The 18,045-nt window shown below is 39.2% G+C and overlaps 1 protein-coding gene across 3 annotated transcripts in view; it reads right to left on the reverse strand.

The window, feature by feature from the left end:
* Positions 1 to 18,045, reverse strand: part of SH3GL2 (SH3 domain containing GRB2 like 2, endophilin A1) — a 101,605-nt gene that overhangs the window by 41,223 nt on the left and 42,337 nt on the right. The window contains exon 1 of one of the 3 annotated variants that reach the window (XM_040579781.1): positions 3,252 to 3,332. The exons of the other annotated variants lie outside the window; for them this stretch is intronic. Coding sequence (XP_040435715.1) covers positions 3,252 to 3,317 — 66 coding nt within the window. The 5' untranslated portion in view covers positions 3,318 to 3,332. Of the gene's footprint in view, positions 1 to 3,251; positions 3,333 to 18,045 lie in introns of those variants that run through there. 3 annotated transcript variants of the gene reach the window in all.

Genomic DNA, 18,045 nt, shown 5'->3' on the forward strand with positions numbered 1-18,045 from the left:
AATTATTCACAGCAGAATGATAATCATCCATTCCTTCTGTCAGTCTTTCCAATCAAGAAAATGGTAAAGGTTTTCAGACAGGTTTTGCTGCTTTGTGAATATTTCAGACAAATAGAGCAATGCACTGCATAGGATTGCTGCATTTTACCCCAGCTCCTTTGCGTAGAATTTTTTAAGGACTAAGTCAGCAAGTGAAACCTTGGCGTCTAGACATCCCACTCTCATGCTTTATCTTCAATTCTACATGCCTAATTACCTAATGGAAATACTCTGACCAACAGAGGCAACAAAACCTGCTGATGTTAAGGACGTTGACAAAGCTACTAAATTGTGAGTAGTATCAAACATGTCTTGATTGACACCGCTGAGGCACATGTGCACGTCTGTACTGCACAGTGCAGCCCCACATCAAAGATACTCAGCTACCTCTGGGAAATCTGGCTTATCAACAGGAGCACTGCACAGTGCTGTGGACAGCAAGTGACCTCAGCTTGTCCAGGGAAATGGTAGATGTGGTCCCACGGGAGGCAGTGAAGGAAGGCAAAGGAGCACAGCAAGCCTGGTGGGCCCTGAAGGGCAGCCACCTCTGAGCACAAGAATGGTCTCCATGCTCGGAAGAATAGGCAAACATGTCAGGAGATCAGCTTGGTGAAGGAGGGCACTCTCAGCTGAGCTTCAATGCTGTATACAGGCAATGGCAGCAATGACAGGCTACAAAGAAGAAAAATAGGAACCTTGCCTGGGTATGCAGGGACCATGCTGGGAATCTTGAAAGCTCAGCTGGAGCCAGAACTGGCAAGGGACAACAAGAGATGCAGTAAGAGGCCCCTTGCTGAACAGGGCAGGGATTCCTGCAAGGGGGGTTGTTGCTAAGGCCTATGTACTTAGTGCATTCACTGCCTTGGTGTCCACTCGTAATGTCTTCCATACTTTATGCCACAGTTCAGAGGAGCGGAGCTACTGGGAGTGGAAGAGCATTAAGTCGGGGCTGTCTTGAGAGAATGTGACTACTATGAATCCATGCGATCAGATGGGCTGCATCCATGGCTGCTGAGCAAGCCAGCCAACATCATACCAAGGGTGCACCCTATCATTTTGGAACGGTCATGCAAGACTGGGGGAGAACACTTTGGTGCAAATATTGCACACATCTCCAGACAGGACAGGAAGGTAGATCCAGGGAACTACAGTCTCATTTTAGTCCTTATGAAAATCATACAGCAAGTCCTCTCAGTAGCTGTTTCTGGGGACATGAAGGAGAAGAATGTGACTGGAAGCAGTCAGCATGGATTTATCAAAGGCAAAGCAACCTGATTGCCTTCTGGGGCAGAATGACTAAATCTGGACATGAAGAAAGCACAAAAAATGTCACCTAATGTAATTTTACCAAGGCTCTTGAGAGCATCCCAGTAACCAGGCTGAGATCCTACAGTCTGCACGAACAATTAGATGAATGAAAAAATAGCTGGATCATCCAGTGACTCCACTATGAGAGGAATGGAGGGTCTGATATGCCGACTGGACCCAACCCATAGGCAGATCTTTTGTTGTAGGAAACATACCACAAATTTGGTATTTAAACTTCAGACTCTGTTCCCAGTAAAAAGTCCAGTTGAACACTATGCACAGGAATGGCAGCATACCAAATCATTTAACATTTTATACAATGCTAGAGGGAATTGTTACTTATTGCTGTTGTAGTTGCTCACAAATTCCCTTCGGTTTACATCTGCATGTAAAAAATAGTGTGCAAATACAAAAATATGTCCTTAGACTGCACATAATTACTACCAGTTTTTTTGTTAAAAAAATATTGTTAAAGAAATGAAGGATGATCTTTTCACTATGTGGTTAATTGCTAAAGTAAATTTTAATTGCTTTCTGCTACAGTAAAACTGGCAGGTCTTACTGATTTGAATATAAGGTATTTCCTGACAGGTGAGCAGCTGCTGCATGCACATAGTGCGTGCAAAAACATATCTAAGTTCTTGTCTTCAGGCTCATTAAGCTGACTGCTGCATTAGGCCAATTTCTGTACCAATGCCAGTGGCACAGGTTTCCTAAATTAGCTTGGCTCAAATTAAATATTTAGAGAAGAAAAGCTTTTAAGACAGCAGGGCATCACTAGGCCACAACCGCAGTGCACAGCTACAGAAGTGTCATCTCAAAATACATGCAGAAATAGAAATCTGCTGGCTTCAAGGCTGATAACCACCAAGCACCACAGGTTAACATAAAGTTTCAGAGGCACAGTATATCATCTTGTACTGATTCATTAACTGTGAGTATGCATTGAAAAAAAAATCAAAAACAGAGTGCTAGGACCCAAAATTATGCACACTCAAAGAAAAAAAACCAAACAACAAATCAACACCTTTGTAAAAGTTGTACTCTCCAATAGTGATGCCTGTTGAAAACACTGGGAAATATGACAGGTCTGTCAAATCAATGACACATCAACTTTTTTGTTTTTCTTAAAAGAGCACTAATTATTTGACGAAATGGTGAATTCACACCAAGAAAGGTCACAAGGTCATGTAAACACACTCAGCAAAGTAGTGGACATATGCTTTATATTTAACATCTACCTGTCACCAATTTCACATACAAAGAAGCCTCATTCCTGTGTTAGACCTAAATTAGCATTGCACAGAGAGGAAACAGTATTAATCATACAGAGATTTGTACAATGTCTTTAATAACCATTCCCACACAGAAATCATCATAGATAATGGGTCTATTGCAACAACTCGGAAGTAAAAAGTGTCTTCATTCCAAGTTTATTTCATTTTTTAATTACTATTATACAATTTTAGGTTTTACAGAAATTTATGTCTTGGAGAAGAAATACATTACCAATAGAGCAGTAGAAAGTTTGAAACTGCTATCCACACCTCAGCTTGCTTCTGTTTTTCTGCAAGCACTTTCAATGGCAGCTAAAGAGCGGAGAAATCCCAGGTGTGCAGTCAGTCATATATCCATCCTGACGTGCCTTTCTCCCCATTTTTTGGGTTTGAGGGGCGCTCTCTGAGGTATCATAATTCAGTCTTACTCTCACTCACAGTCTTGCTCTCACTTCCCACACAAGAAGCATTTATTACTAGCTTGTCCAATTTATTATCAGGTCAGCTCTTTCAGTTTTGTTTTAGGAAGATGTCCGGTAAGCCACGAGTCACAAGACAGACATTATACAATGCCATGAACAAAAATAACAGGACCCAAGCAGAAAGACAGAACAAAAGCCTCGATACCTGCGGATGACTTTTGAAGCATCTTCGAGTAGCCCCAGCCCTGATACAAAACAGATCCTGACACATCTTTTGTGCACAAACTTCCCCACTATTGAAGGAATTGCTGCCTGACTTCTTCCTACGCCAACTAGGAGGGCACAGGGTATTTTTAAAAGGTGTTTCTGTAAAAGATGCAAGATTGCAGGTACAGTAAGACGTCCAGCCCCATTCAGGCTTACAGATTTTCAGCTACAGACAGTTCCCTTATCTGGCCATACTGTACCGCTAGCCTACGGTAAAACAGTAATCCAAGGTCCAATGACTTGAACTCTATCCTTCCCCTTGAGTTTCCTCTAAAGCTTTTTCACTGTTTGCAGGTGACACAGTGCTCCTCTCAGCCACTACACACGCTTGTATTTCCCTTCTTCAAATCCCAGCTTCTCTGTACTGCTGCTGTTTCTCTCCCCACTCTCACAGGTCTCTCTCCCTTAAGTATCTGTAAAAAAGAGATGAACTATCTGCCAGTAATCTCAGCTGTTGAAGTATTTTACTAATTACACCTCTGGTAAATAATCTATGTGCAGCAGGAGTGACACTAAAGAAACAGACATCACAAACACTGAAGCTCCTGTACATAAAATACACAATTTGCTATTCTGATGAGACAGAAGGAAAAGATGCACTGAAAGTGTCAGAATGTTTGGCTGCACAGTTTGATCGAATTGATACATTATTTGCATCAAATACAGAGTTGAAAAGGCAGATGAGAGGGCTTTTTTCCAAATCAGAAATTAATAGAGACAGGACTTCCACAGAAATGAAAATTAAATTAACATGCAACCATATATATTAAATATTATGTCTGAAACTTTTAAAAGTGCAAGTATAAACATATATTGTAACCAGCAATGTTATGTAACAATATTATGTCACTATAACGTGCACATAGAAGAAATTCAGGAAAGCTACTGTAAAGTGACAGTGAAGAATCTGAACACCTGTCCCAAGTCTCAGCCAGTGACCAGTGCTGCATTGCTTTGGGCACATTATTTCACCTGCTGGTATATTAGTTTCTCAGAAAAAGGGGAATGCTACTACTTTCCTTTGTAAAACATGTATGTAATTATAGTGTGTATCTCTCTTTATTCAGGATCCCTATTTACACTCAGAGATAAAAAACATATTCAATGTATATTCACAATATAAATTTTTAATTATTAAAAAAAAAAGGTTTCCAGTAAAATGCTTTCTCTACTTTTTACAAGACGGTTCCTTAAAATAACTGTGTTGATTAAACTTTAACTCACATGCATAAGAAGGGTGTACAGCCTGTAACTGCTGTTGTTAATTTAGCCAGCTTCTATCAACAGGGACATCTCATAACTATCCTTGGATATTCAAGATGCTGATAAAGATCTTATTTTCCTGGAGAATACCACCATTACATGAAGCTCTACATTAATTATATTAAAGACACAGGGCATATTTTGCTATTGTCTACTGCAGCTATTGGAGACACATTAGAAGTTACCATACTTGTCTGAAGACTGTTCAGGATGAACCATGGTTCTGCTTCATTTTGCAAGTTACATATCTGTACCTAGGCCCAGCTAATCCTTAATATGAAAAATTGTAAGATGCATCTCTGTACACAGTTTAGCTTCACCTACAACAGTTATACGAACTGTGGTAGAGCTATGACTCAGTGAATGCTATGTTTGAGCTGTGTTTCATAACCACGACAGAGCTCTCTCATTACAGATGGTGGTGTGGGTTTCTTTCTCCTTGGACACACCACCGATTTATTGCAAGTTCACCATGCTTCTAACATCTAACACTACCAAACTGAAAGGGATTTTCAGTTTTTGTAAGGGCTGTATAAACACTTTTCAAAGAGTAGCTATAAAACCAAAATTAAAAACAGCAGTAGATGCTTAAATGTCATCCTGTAATAGACAACTAAAGAATATCTGCAGACTTCGTGAATGAAAATAATTCTCCCTGGATTCACCTTTTGCAGAGTTGATGTGCGTACACTACACTCTCACTTCAGTGCTTAATTTCACTTAACCCTACAAAGAAAATGTGTTTGGTTTCAAGCTCACCTTACAGACCACCTGCTCATATAATGAAATCATTACCCAGGGTTAATAATCTATTTCTACGAAAGGTCTCAGAATGGCTGAAGTGCATTAGCTTAGATCTAGAAAGTGCTGCTGGTCATGATCTAGTGCTATCGACCACATGACATCGCAAAGACTTCACATACACCGGTTAATACTTTCAGTGCCCTTGATGCAGCAGAGGTGTGATCTTAAAGCCCAAAGGCTAGAGATTTTCAGGTCACTGTTACTAATAGCTGACCTGCCAGACACTGGTACACTATCATCTTAAAGGTGCAAGAGGTACAGGCCAGCCAGGGAGCTAGACAGGACCAGGACATGGGACAGTTCAGACTCTCAGATGCAGAATGAAACAAAGCACAGAATCCTTTGTGTACGAATTATTGCTATTTCCTCCCTTTCTCCTTTTTTTCTGCACTACAGATTATGACTGCACTTCAGCCCCACTTCTGGAGAAGACAAGCAGTTCAAAGAAGTTCACTACAACATCCTCTCTCTCTTCAGATGCTAATGTATTTGTCAATTCCCTAAGGAATGAACAGTTCTAAGTTACTGTCCTGGTTTCAGCTGGGATGGAGTTAATTTTCTTCTTAGTAGCTACTGAAGTGCTGTGTTTTGCCTATGATGTGAGAATAATGTTGATGACCACACAGATGTTTTTAGTTGTTGCGGGGTGATGTTTATACCAAGCCAAGGACTTTGGTTTCTCGGGCCCTGCCTGCCAGAGGGCTGGAGGGGCACAAGAGACTGGGAGGGGGCACAGCCAGGGCAGCTGGCCTGAACCACCAAAAGAGGTATTCCATACCATGGGATGTCATGCTTGGTATATACACTTGCAGGGTGGGCTAGGGGGGATCATTGCTCGGGGATTGGCTGGGCATCGGTCAGCGGGTGGTGAGTAGCTGTACTGTGCATGACTTTTTTGGTTTTTTTTTCCTTTTCCCTTTTTTGGGATTTTACCCTTTTTTTCCCCATGGTTCCATCCTAATTGTTATTATTATTGTTGTTATTGTTATTACTGTTCTTACCTTTTTATTCTGTTTAGATTATTAAACTTTTCTTATCTCAACCCTCGAGTTTTACACTCTTTTCTGATTCTCCTCTCCACCCCTCTGGGTGAGGGGGAGTGAGCAAGCAGCTGCATGGGGCTTGGTTGCCAGCTGGGGTTAAACCATGACATGTCATGTTAAAAATGACAATTACTTCTCAAACCTATAATGTCATTTTACAAATCTCAAACTGTCAGTGAAGTTGATAATAGTATTGTTTCCAAGAAATACAGGTTAAAATTTTATTTTTTCTTACTTGTGAAATGAAAGGGATCTACTGACAAGTGCAAGTGAAAATCACATGGAACAGAACTGTAAAGACAATATAATCAATCATCAAAGCTGCAGAAAAAAAAGACAAAAGCAACTAGCAACAAACTAATTTATTATGAAAATTAAACAGCTGAGAAACAGAAAACTGAAGAGAAATTGCTAGAAGCAGGAATAACAAAACTTACATAGAGCAAAAGAAATGCTAATGCGTGCAGAGATTTTTTATATCAATCTAAAATGAAAAAGGATACCTGAAACAGCAATGTAAGCATGGAGCTGTGAGCTGTGCAGCTCATATTCACCAGCATAAAAAATACCAGCACAGGTGGTTTGGACATGAGGGAGCTGAGTCCCAGAGAGAGTGTAAAATGACCAACAAATGGTTTTCAGGTAAGGAGGCAATACCAGCAAAATCTCTAACATATTAAGAGAATATGCACTATCATCATTATTCTGTGGTCTACATTTCAGCTGAAGTTGACAGGAAGGAAAATTACTAGTACTTGTATTAGAAAGAGACTGGAGCAATTTCTTCTTGGGGTGAATTTCACCTCTCCTTATAAACTGAAGGTCTATACTCCACTTACAGTTCAACACTGAGCCGAATCCACCTTTGCAACAGGCATCAAAATGCCTTGTGTAGTTGGGAAGGATTGGTTTGAATTTGGCTAGCTGAAGGACAGTGCCTCTGAGCAGCCTGCCCTGAGGTGTGCAGCACGAAGGACACAACCCAGTCACACCTGCCAACAGAAAGATGTGTTGTTCATACTTTCAGGCGGATCTTTGCAATTAGCAAGGCTGACACAGCACTCTCAATACTACGGGAAGGTCTTCTGCAGAGCTGAATCCTTCACATGCTCCGTAGTCCAGTTTTCATTTTGTGACTGACTTAAGGCTTCCAGACAGGCACCAGCCAAATTAAAATGATTCTATTAAGTAGAAACTAAGTAAGAAAGGGATGTGATGCCACAGACCCAGGAATAAGGATTTTTATTATAAAAAACCCTAAGGCTTTGGACAGGGATCAGGATCTTTTGTGTGTTACCAATAGTCACATACAACAGATTATTTGCTATAGAAACAGCATTTAACGTGGGTTAATACTGTGTTAAAATGATTTATCATGCCCTTAATTGAACTCTTTCCCTCTCTTTAATAACCACCTAAACCAAGTTTCACGTTATTATTTTTCCTCAGTCTCACACAGACCCAAAACATTTTTTTTTTTAATTCAAGCAGTACATAAAGCTACTGGACAAGGATTACATCCCAAGCAAATATTCAATATCCTGAATGGATTCAACATTTGTTCCTGTTTCAAATTAACCCCTGCGTGCACTGGCTGGCTGTGTAATGGCAAGAAAAGATGTGCATGATTGTTACGCTGGCTTTCTTCAGTACTAATGTTAGGACCTTTGCAAAGAGAAATTACCAACATACTTCCTGTAGTCGCACAGGAGGTAAACTCAAACAAACCACTTGAGAACGGCCCTGCCTGGAGCCTCTGGCAGAAAGCACCAGGGGAGACCGACTCCAGGCCCACCCCTAGGGTTTTGGAGCTTGGGATACAGGGGATCTGAGGCTCGCTACACTCCAACTGAAAAAGATATACTGGCAGCTTACGAAGGGGTTTGAGCTGCTTCAGAAGCGATTGGTACTGAAGCGCAGCTCCTCCTGGCACCCTGGCTGCCTGTGCTGGGTGGGATGTTCAAAGGGAGGGTCTGCTCCACACAACATGCTACTGATACTACATGGAGTAAGTGGGTCACGCTCTCACACAAGCTCGCATAGGAAATGCCAGTCATCCAGGAATCTTGGCAGTGATCATGGACTGGCCAGAAGGCAAAGATTTCAGAACGTCACCAGAGGAGGAGATGACACATGCTGAAGAAGCCCCACTGTATAATGAATTACCAGAAAATGAGAAGCAGTATGCCTGGTTTAGTGATGGGTCCTGCTATATTGTAGGAAAGCATCAGAGGTGGAAGGCAGCTGCTATGGAGTCCCCTATGACAAGTTGCAGAAAGTTGACAAGTTGTGAATCGAGACAGCTTGCTGAGGTGAAAGCTATCCAGCTGGCTTTAGGCATTGGTGAACAAGAAAGGTGGCCAATACTTTTACTGCTATACTGACTCACGGATGGCGGCAAATGTCCTGTGAGGGTGGCTGCAGCAAAGGAAGCAGAGCAGTTGGCAGCACAAAGGTAAACCCACCTGGGCTGCTGCATTGTGGCAAGGTATCACTGGCCAGATGGAGAACCTGGTTGTGAAGGTATGTCACATAGATGTTCACGTACCCAAGAGCTGGGCCGCTGAAGAGCATCAAAACAACCATCAGGTGGATCAGGCTGCTAAGATTCTCAGGGACTGGCTGGGCATTGGTCAGTGGGTGGTGAGGATTTGTATTGTGCATCATTTTGGGGTTGGTTTTTGTTTGTTTGTTTGTTTCCTTGAGTTTTATTTCTCTTATTCTGTTATCTCCCTCTTCATTACAATTATTAACATTATTAGTGGTAGTAGTAATATATTTTACTTCAATTATTAAATCATTCTTATCTCAACCTACGGGTTTTACCTTTTTTCCAATTCTCCTCCCCACACCACTGTGGCAGAAGGTGTGAGTGAGCAGCTGTGTAGTACTTTGTTGCTGACTGGGATTAAACTATGACACCATTAGATAAGACATTTTTCCTTTAAGTAAGAAATGAAATTTACAGTAACACTTGGAATCTGATACAGTACAAACTGTTTTTCTTAATTCCATCCATGTAGCTCTTCTCCACTATCTAAAATGTTTGCTGTGTTTATATTTATGGTGGAAAAGATCTTCATGCCAACAAAAAGAAAGATGAATTTTTGCAAGACCTTGAACTGGAAAAGCCTTTCAACATCCATAATCTCACCTAAGCACTTGGCAATGGTCTCAGCAACACATTATAATCGATTTTGTTTCACAAACTTCCTGCAAGAGGCATAATTTTGCTCTTACTTGTTATTCTTGCATGCAGTAGATGGGGAGACTCTATGTCAGAGAAGTAACTGTATCTTTTAATGGGACAGCGACTGGTAATGGATTAAGTTGTACAAAAGTTCTGCCAAAAAAGTACAGGATTTCTCTGCTGTCAGTTGAAACCGTAAGGAGGACCTCTCTCAATTAGTAATTGGGGTGGGAGGTTTTTTTCCTTAAATCATCTTAGCTTTTGCATTAAGTACAATGATCTAGCCACTCACCTCTGATGGTCTTTGATTTTATTTGGTGGTTTTTGATGCCAAATGCTGATTTAGTGTACTTTGCACTAGGTTACAGGAGTTCCTTCACCGATCATCACTCCTCGGATCTTTCCCTGATCTTTGATGGGTTTTTGAGTTTATTGTGACCAGCAATTAAGCAGGTAACCTACGATATACCAGTTCAATACCTGCTCATCAGAATACATATATTTCCTCACAAATTAAGAGAGAAGCACACAGCTTTTATGTAAAACTGAAAAAATGCCAACCACAGTTACTAGTCAAAAAAACTTTCCTCACATTTTTTTCCATGACATACATTTTTCTCCGTGACATACTTGAAATCTCACAACTGCACTGTAGTTTTTAGAGTATTTTCCATCCTAGAGTATGTTAGAAAGAACGTTTAGATAACATCAGTGTCCTCAAACAGCTGACTGCCAACCCTCTAAACAATTCTGAAGCCTGATCTACACAACTTACCTTTGTTTCAGGGTTTACAATCAGAGATGTGGGCCTTACCATGCTCCACATCTCGTATGCAGTACACATTCCACAATGTGCCCTGCAGAAAACATCTGCAAACTCTGGGACAGTTTGTAAATCCATAGGGTTTCATTTCTGAAAGTAAACACTGCAGTTTCATTTCGCTGCACAGGTACAAAGATTGATGGGAAAGTGAGGGTCACAATAAATACTCTCTTGAGAGGTAAAAAGATGCCTTTGTAACAAAATGATGCAGTGCCTCTGCACATCACATCTACAAAATGCCACCAGAAGGTCACAACTCAGAGTCTTCCCACCCTAGAATTCTGTACCAATTCTTTACTATTTTGTAAGTCTCTAATGGTATCTTATTAGTCAAAGCTGAATAGCTTCAGTCTTATGGGTATTGAACTCCAAGAATTTTTGTAGATATTAAGGTTAAAAGTTGTTTGGGTATTCAAGTAACTAAATATACAGGTTGTATTAATTTTCCTAAATTATGTTATTTTTAATGGGAACTGCCTAGTTGCAAGAATACTTCCTATATAGTTGCAAATATAAACCAGGATTTTTGGTCCCCAAATTTGCTATCCCATGAACAAGAACCTAAAAATCTTTGCAGATGAAGGAACAGTGCAGGATTCTTCTCCAGAAGTTAAAATAACATATCTTAATGGAATAAAAGGAATGTGAAACTAATTTTCCTGTAATCAGATTGCTGAAACAAAGATAATTGGTACAGTTCTTTACATTTTCCTGAGGAAGTCTAGCACATGCTGGCTCACGTACCAATTAATTCAGCCAGGATCAATTCTACTAACAGGTAGAATTGCCAGGTCTCTGTGGAAAATGGAAAAGACAACAATATATTTTGAATTCTGCAGTGTAAACAAAACATTATAATACGCTTTCTGCCAATACCAATCCATTTGAATATCAAAGAAACCTTGAATTTATAAACAATATTGCTGGAAAAAAAAAAAAAAACAAGAAAAAGCCAAGTTAATTAGCAAGCAACTTCAATTTATGAAACTGGCTCACAGGGAACATACTTCAAAAACAGTGCTCTTGTTTTGTACGTATTGAATCAGGATACTGATATAATTGTACACTAATACATCACACAAACAAATCCATTTGCAAATACACTGCATTACCACATCCCGTTTCTAACACAGCACAGACAAAACGCTGCACTGAATTTCTGACCTACCAGAACACACAATTCCAAGGATGCTATCAAACAGGCCCACGAGAAAAAATACTTTGTTCTTTTTTAATCGAAGACACAGATGAACTGCCAGAGAGACTACTTTTTCAGGGAATAAACCCCTACAACAGTCTAGATACATCCAGATTGGTAACAGCAGAAGCTGGGTTTATAAGCTGCCATATCACTCTGTGTTCACAGCCAACACCCCTCAAAGTTAAAAGACTAATTAATTCCCTATATGTGGTCAGGGTTTTATTTTATCAATTCTCTGAGTAGAGATAAGCAGGCTAGCAGAAGGCTTTGCGGCAGACCAAAAGCATCATTACTTTTAGCTCCACCTACACCATTCATCTTGATACAAGATGATCTTTAAGACCAAAGTCTGTTAACCTCATTACCAGTGCTGAGTTATTTAATGGCCTTCAGACAGGTCACTTAATGACCTTAATAAATCATGTAAAAATATATTCACAGATCTTAGGTTACACTAGATTACATTAATTGGTTTGTTATATGTCCACATGTTGCTTCATAGAATCCAAAATCATCCTTTTAATACAGCTTTCTTGAAGCAATTTCTTCAAACATGTAAACATCAGTTCAACTGACAGGACTGATTTTCCTCTTTTTTTTTCATGTAAACAGTTTATACTATTTTACATTGCTTTTGCAGCAGTGTAAGAATGAAAACCATTGTGCTTTCTTAAAGTAGAAAATTAAAAACACAATTTAAATTTCTCCCTACCACCATCTGCAAAAGAAAAATAACTTTATGATTACATTCTATGCAGAAAGTCCTCTGCCTACAGAGACCCACTGTGACAGCTGAGGACATAAAAGCCAAGACAGACAAGTCTTTGTCTCTTTATAGTGTAGACTTCTAGTCTTAAATCCTCTTTTCTTTATATCAAACAGAATTTTGCTTCAGGAAACTATCAGTCCTTTCTCTCACATAACAAAAACTTTCTGACTTAGCTAATGGTGACACTGAAATCTCAGCCCTGAAGGGGCTTTAAATTCTGCTTTGTTTTCTGGAAGAAATATCTGCTTTTCACAGCCTCCCTAACACAGCACTGAGCAAAACACTTTAGTCAGTTGTGGACTGCTTTCAAGCTGAGATGCCTCTTTGGCAGGAAAGTCCTGAGACAGTGATTTAAGTCTGCTATTTCTCAGCTTCACTGCTCTAATTCATTATTTGCAAGGCTCAGAGTGACCTCCATGAGCTCCAGTTACACAGAACACTGCTCACTCGTCCCTTACCAGGAGCAGCAGGTCAGCTCTGTTCTCTCCCTTCTGCTGAACCTTTGAATCAGCCTTCAGACTAAATTGCTGTCTTGTGAGATTGCCAGTGATGGAGGTCCCACATCTCCCTCTCAGCTTTGCATGGTTCATAGGAGTCATATATGTTGCAAGAAAATAGTTTATCTGAAGAAACATACAGAACCCAGTAAGCTATGACAGCTTTGCTCTAGAGCTCTATACAATGTAAAAACAGAATCTGGCCTGCTGAGGTTGAAAACTAATACACCAGGCCTGACCCTATGGTGTATCTCCTACGCAGTGTTGCACAGACAGTTCCAAAATAAAGAGGGTAGGTGGGCACTGGGAGTCTCTGAAGCAAATACTGTCCAAGGATGGATAGATACTTCACCCCTTCAGACTGTGAGAAAGCAAGCAAGGACAACCAGAAGTCAATTTTCAGTTTTGGTTAGCTTTATTTTATGAACAATTTTCCACAGATTTTCAGGTAACTCACAATTAAAAATAAATAATTTTCACAGGCAGTTTTGCCTGAATGTTTCAGTATAGATAGTGTGTGATTTACATGGGATCACTATACACGGCACACTGCATATCTCTGTGAAGATATGCAACTTCAACATTATCCCTTTTGCCATGAAAAAAAGTTTAGCAGCTTTTAAATAGAGGTTGTTACCTGTTCTTTAATAAATCATCTGTGTTTTAAATTCACTGTATGTCTTTGTCATAAACATTCAATGCGGTAGAAGTTGAAAAAAATAATTCAGACGAGTTAAAATAGAAGTAAATCCTTCCACAGTTGCAAAATAAGGTGATCCCAAGCAGCTATAAAACAAAAGAAAAAATGAAAACTCTGTTCTCCTTTAAGAACTACAGGATATTTTGCAATATCATGTTAAGACCATTAAGACAGAGGTGTACTGACTTCTCATCAGTAAATACAACTTAATTATGAGCAAGTTTTTTTTTTCTACTTTTGTACCCTAGTATTGGCTATAGGCTGTTCAATGAGCTTCCCGAGTCATCCTGAAATACTTGGGAAAATGTCAGTGCATTTTATTTCATTAAATTAGCTAAAAACAATAGCTCCTGAAAAACTTGGCTATTTAGGCTATTCCTTTCAAGGAATAATGAAAACTTTAGTGCCACAGAGCACAAGGTCTCAACATACTTCTGTACTTACCCCTTTTCCCATTTTTGCCCTCAAGATGCATGTTGTTCTTAGTATACGAGACAGGTTTCTTTAATGGTGGTACAGATAGGCTTATAATTTAAAAAAAAAAAAAAAAAAAAAAAAAAAAAAAGATGTTAAAGTCCAAGGGACAGCCTTGGAAATAAACAAAAGTAAATATTAAAACTTTATCAGAAGTGTTTCAGAAAAGCCATACCAAAAACTGGTGATCCTGAGAAAATGTGGTATCGGAAGTGACAGCCCTATCAGGGGTAGATTTAGTGGAGCATCACAAACTTGCAGCTTCCTACTAATGCCAAAGAGAAAGAAACATAGTAGTCTCATCTGCCACAGTTCCAAAGCAAAATCAGAGACATACATCACCCGTTTCAGTACAGGTAATGCAGTCCATCCTCACCCTTGACATGCTCACATACTATATGCTAGAACACCTTAGAGAAGACTGTCTTCCAATACAGAAGTTACTAATCTTCTATGCAGGTGTACAGTCAAACATATGAGAAAACATAATTATGTTCAGGTTCAGTAAAGAAATAGGGGCCATTACATAACTAATATATGAACTGTACCATTATAATCACATTTTTACCCTGCTTGCTCACACTGCTGTGTGAGATACAAATAAGCAGCATGTCAGCTGGTTTGTGCGCCGTATCAGGATGTTGTGCTGATCACAAGGAGCCCTCCTGGGGCCAGATTTCTCTCTTCTCTTATTTTGTACAAATGAACAAAAAGGAAAAGCAAACTCTAACTGAAGATGCTGGACCACAAGCAGGATCCTTACTTCTGTGGGTCTTTCCAGTAGAGACCAGTTTGACCTGGCTAACAGAGATGCTGGTACTGACAGCGTGTGGGCAGCACCACCACGCATGCCGGGCTGTCCTTACTTCCCGTAGCGAAGGGCTGCCATGCACAAGTCTGTCCCCACACCAGACATGAAATGCCCCGGTGAACCTTCCTCTTCCCTAGATTCTTCCTCCCTCCCTGGAATTTCCCAGCCTTTCACTCTGCACGCACAACTTCATTAACTGTCACGATCCATGGTGCATTACCACCCTGTCCCCTGCCCTCCATGACTGTTTCTGGGGAACTAGGGCAAATGCCCCGCTGGCCTCTCTCTTAGCAGGCTGGGTCACCATGCGTGGGCTCAGGGACAGGTCTCTGCTACCCCAAAAGAGCAAGAACAGAAGGCTCTTGCATTGGCTTCCACCCAGAAGCAGATGCCACCAGATCCTATTTTTTGTTTGTTTTTACACTGATCTCCTTCTGCCATTTGAAAGCCAGCACCTAACACTTGCATTCAAGTACAAAGACCACTGCCTATCAATCCATTGCACTTCACACTGCTGCCAGTGCAGCCTGATGTGTATGTCTCTAAGAATACAGGCACGAGTTAACTAACTGTTAATTTATTAACTGTTAGCTGTGTATTAATGGGGAGGAACGCTTACATCCACCAGAAATGCATACAAACCTGTACAAACTAAGTAGTTTATGCAAGATGTTGTTTTCTGCCGAGGAATGGTTTTGCATAAACCAAGTGGACCTAAGGAGCTGTAAAATTATTAAAGTGCTGTTGCCTGGATACAATTTTTTCCTACTTCATTCCCAAATGACTCTATAAAAATACAGATTAGCTGTGTTCTTATTGTTCAACTGAAAAGCAAAAATTCCCTAAACTTCAAAGAATTAATCAAGCAATTGTCTTAAATTGAAGATATTTATTCTTCGATTGAATATATATGAATTTATATTTATAAATTTATTATAATATAAACTGTAATTAATTCTAGCCATAATTTTCTTTCTAATGTGTTACTTATCTACAGTTATTTCTAAAACTGTCTACATACCTTTGTATTTTACAGATATAAAAGGTAAACTGCATGCATAAAATTGTTGTAACAGGTTTTACAGAGACCTATTAAAAATACAAGAAATGACACAATTAAAATTACTATGTAACTCTAATTAGACTCTCTGTATATATCCAGTATGATATATCTAAACCTTTACTGGTTCTGAGCCATTTTCAGCTTTATTATGATTTTCTCATTCGCTGTACTGAATGAGCACTATTCATCTAAGAAAGACTTGGTTTTTACTTTGCTTTAGCTCTACTGCGCAATCTGTGGACGACTGTCTTACCACAAAACAGTATCCTGCCTAAAGATTAAATTCTTCACAATGTTGTTTCCCCACCATATTCATTAATACCTAAACTGAGTGCCCCAAAACTATGGTTTAATTTATTTTAATAACAACTCTACAAGATTGTGGAAAGCCCTAATTTTTATGTTTGGCAGTTACAGTTCCTGATATCCTTTTAATCTAGTATTTATAGATTCACAAGAATAAATGATCATAAACACCTTTGGGGTTATGTACAAAGCTTAACCTCTGCATAAAGGATTTTTTCCCCACTACAGTAGAGACAGTTTTACTCAGCCATTCCTAGCTGCATTGCTGACTACCGAAAGTGCTTGAGAGAACATCACTCATCTAAATATATCCCTGGTAAAACCCACATGTCCTTAGGTCCCTTCAGAAAATACATCATATTTCAATTCTGAAGTCATGAAAGATGTGTATCACAAGACATCTGAATTATTCCAGCTGACTATAGTGAGAATTAAGCAGCTGAACATGAATACAAGTCAAATGACGTTAAAACACATGCATCTCCCAGGCAAGTTAAAAAAAAAAGAGTTTATTTGCTTGGTTTTCACCTAGACATTTGTTTCAAATTCACAGGTGTAGCTGAAATGTTAATAACGATGGATGAAAGGTTCCTTTGACTCCCAGATATGATTAAAACTATAGAAGCTACTGTAAGGCTGTAACCACAAGACCTACCACTACAGGCATTCACCTGAAAAACTCCTATCTTTAATATTAGCCTCATGCAGCACTACATATATGAAAACAGTATTAATTAACTTATCAAGTTGAAACTGCAGCAAATTTATCGGTTTCTGACTTCATGTTATTTTCAATTAGTCTCAGCTTCAAGAGCCCAGCAACAGAAGTGCCACCTCAGGTGACTCATACCCCTCTTCCCACGACCTAAGTCAATATGCACAAAATTGCCTACTTGATTTCAGTCATGAAGTGTGTACTAAGTACAGAGGATGATCAAGCGCAGAAAACAGGAAAATAAAAAAAAAAAAAAAAGGAAGGGAGGAAAGGAAGAAAAGGAAGCAGAATGTGAGAAGAAAACAGAAAAGAGAAAGAAAAAAATCCACAAAACTTGCCTCTTTTAATAGTCGTTGGTTGCACAACAGTCTCTACCTATTCTTTGATGGAAGAAGCATAGCACTTACAACTAATTTCCTGACTTGCAGTTTGCTGCTAATTTGTTGCATGACCTGGAAAAAGTAGTCTTCTAATGAAGTCATAATTATTTTTACTATATACAGTAAAATTCTCTCCAGCCACCTGCAGCATAAGCTATCCAACCACACTGTGAAAGACCTTGTACTGCACCCAGAAGACTGAAGGTTGTCATGGCTACTGCTACTTCAAAAGTCTTAACTTTTTATGACTAACATTTTATCTTAGTATTATGTAGTTAGTATATTTAGTACTATGACAAAACATAAGAAAAAACCCCACATCTCTGAGCATGATGCTATGCGAACAGTAAAAAGACGGATTTTTTTCTCTAAATATTTACAATTGTACTATATAAAAGAAAAAAAACTGTTACTTGGATTGCCTTTCCATACCCCTAGCGAAAGTACTCCTTAATGTCTTTACAAAGACACCATTTCTAAAAGCATCATGGAACACAGGGTAAAGTCCATTTTTAATAAAATGCACAAAAAATTGAAAAAATTGTCACACAAAATAGTTGTTACTGTATGATATGGTTGTAGTAACAATTTATTACAATTGCAAGCATATTTGACTTTTCTTTTATGCCATGGGAAAACTTTATGAATTTGTGAAAGTCTTGCTTAATTAAAAGCCACAAAATCATGAATGAA

Source organism: Falco naumanni, chromosome Z (assembly GCF_017639655.2).
Source record: "Falco naumanni isolate bFalNau1 chromosome Z, bFalNau1.pat, whole genome shotgun sequence".
Lineage (NCBI taxonomy): Eukaryota > Metazoa > Chordata > Aves > Falconiformes > Falconidae > Falco > Falco naumanni.